This window comes from Lacerta agilis, chromosome 8 (genome assembly GCF_009819535.1).
Source record: "Lacerta agilis isolate rLacAgi1 chromosome 8, rLacAgi1.pri, whole genome shotgun sequence".
NCBI classification, from domain to species: domain Eukaryota; kingdom Metazoa; phylum Chordata; class Lepidosauria; order Squamata; family Lacertidae; genus Lacerta; species Lacerta agilis.
The window spans coordinates 10,490,154-10,492,363 of record NC_046319.1 but is presented as its reverse complement, the minus strand read 5'-3'; the positions used below and the strand labels follow the sequence as shown (position 1 = coordinate 10,492,363).

The 2,210-nt window shown below is 55.9% G+C and overlaps 1 protein-coding gene across 1 annotated transcript; it reads right to left on the bottom strand.

Annotated features, from left to right (window-relative positions):
* Positions 1-904: 904 nt before the first annotated feature.
* On the bottom strand, positions 905-1,998 carry RNF186 (ring finger protein 186). The gene has a single exon (XM_033158832.1). It carries the CDS (start codon positions 1,989-1,991, stop codon positions 954-956), a length of 1,038 nt encoding a protein of 345 aa, XP_033014723.1. The 5' UTR covers positions 1,992-1,998; the 3' UTR covers positions 905-953.
* Between the last annotated feature and the right edge of the window lie 212 nt (positions 1,999-2,210).

The window sequence follows — 2,210 nt, the reverse complement described above, 5'->3', positions numbered from 1 at the left end:
TGCTATAGTAAATCTCTCTCACATAGAAAGGTTGGGGAATCTCCATTTCATCTTGTTGGAAAAGACATTCTTTACAAACAAACGCCTGACTACAAGGACAACCGGGGGAATTAAACAGCAGGTAATCTGTATTAAGGGGATTCTAAGAGAAGCCCTGATGGATCCATCCAAGCCAGGATCCATCCAACCCTCCAGCTTTTGTTGGGCTCTGTCTCCCATCATCTGCAGTCATCATGGCCAATGGTCAGGGGGTGGTGTGAATTTGTGGTCCAGCAATATCTGGAAGACCACAGATGCTCCCCCAATCCTGATCTAGGCCCATCTAGTCCAGCATCCTGTGGTCACAGCGGCCCGTCAGATGCATCTGGAGAAGCAGAACATGAAAGCAGCAGCCTTTGCTATCAGCCTCTCAGCGCTCACAGGTAGACCACATCTGAGCATGGAGGTTCCAACATGCTTAACAGCCATTGACCATGCTCTACAGAGAGGTCCGAACCCAGTTTCTTCAAGCCAGAAGCTCGGTTGTCTTGTAGCGAAACAGAGCCAGACATTTTCTGGCACCAACAAATCATTCCATGAAGCAGGTGGGTGAAACCACCCAAAACTCAACAGAGAGCTGTGTTTGTGTCTCTCTGTAGGCTCCCGCTGTGGGGCACGCAGGGCTGTGCCTCAACAGGAACAGGCATCAGGGGTTGTGTTAGCAAACTCTCCACCCTCCTCACGCTCTGGTCCAGCGACAGGACCAGCCTCTCTGCCTGATCTGTACAATGACCCATAGAAGGAAGGTCTCTGTGGGTCGTTCTCCCAGCAGTTGATGACAGGTGCCCTGGCTCAAGGTCCCCGAGTGAGAAACCACAACCGCTACGACATTCCCCAAAAGCACAGGATCCGTAGATGGGGCCCGTGCAACGCTCCCGACCCACAAATAAGGAAACCACAGCCCGGCGGTCTTCTCAAGCAACCGACACTGCCTGGCTCTCCTTCCACCTCCAGGGAGACCGCAAGAGATCTGGGCAGCTCCAGCTGGGGTTGCAGCAAAGCAGCACCGACATGATGAGCCCCAGGACCACCACGGAGCAAAGCACCCACTTCAGCATCCCCGTGTACATGAAGGGGAGGACTACGACAATAAGGACGGCCACCAGCAGCAGGAGCAGCACCAGCCTCTTGGCCGCTGCCCGGCTTGGTCCCCTGACGGCATCATTCTCAGAGGCGGGGTTGCCGTCAGGGAGGCCGGTGCCAGGAGGCTCTGGTGGACAGGGGACCTCGGCGTCCAGGCCAGGGCTGCCCAGCCGGCCCACCACGTCCTCCTTGTCGTGAAGGCTGCAGATCAGGCCTCCGAAAACGACGGTGGCCTTCCGGCAGAGCGGGCAGCTGACGAGCCAGGTGTGGTCTTCGTTCCGCAGGATGAGCTTCAAACAGACGGCGCAGAAGACGTGCTGGCAGGCCAGGACTTTGGGCAGGCGGCGGGCGCTGTACCGGTTGAAGCAGATGAGGCAATCCATCTCGGCCAGCGAGACTTTGGAGGGGCGCGGGTGGTGCAGGTCGGCCACCGGCGGCACAGAAGTCTCCGTCAAAGCGGGCGGCTCCAAGGGTGCTGAGGGCACCGGTTCTGGAGCGCCTAACTGGGCAGCATCCGGATCTGGGCCTTCCGTGGCAGGAGAACAGCAGCCCTTGCCCTCTTCTGTAGGATCAGCCGCATCTAATGGACCACCATCCTTTTGGTGTATTGGCCCTTCGGGTGTCTCCGGCACGTCCATTTCCGCAGTGTCGCCTACTGCCATCCCCAGCTGCCCTGTCTCCCTGTCCGGAGAGACAGTTTCGCTCTCACTATGTAAGTGATCCCTGGAGCCTTCCATAGGAGACAATGGCGGCCTCAGCGACAGCACAGCAGCCCCCTTCAGACTGCATGTGTGCATTTGGCAGCTCCTTTTATAAAGGCGCTTTGTCCGGCCAACACAGAGCGAAGGCTTTGTTTGCTCTCCGAACATCCCGCTTGCTCCGGGAAAGGCGGTGACGTCGTGATGGTTGTCATTTAAAAAAAAAAAAAAGGCAGGGATAGACGTTAATCAGTAACTCCAACGGTCACAGGGTTTTATGATACCCGATAACATAAGCTGGGCGATTCTTGCCCAAAAGAGCAAAAGTTTTTTGTTTGTTTTTTAAACTGAGATCCAAAACATAAGGAGGAACCTTGAGGTTTTCTCCCC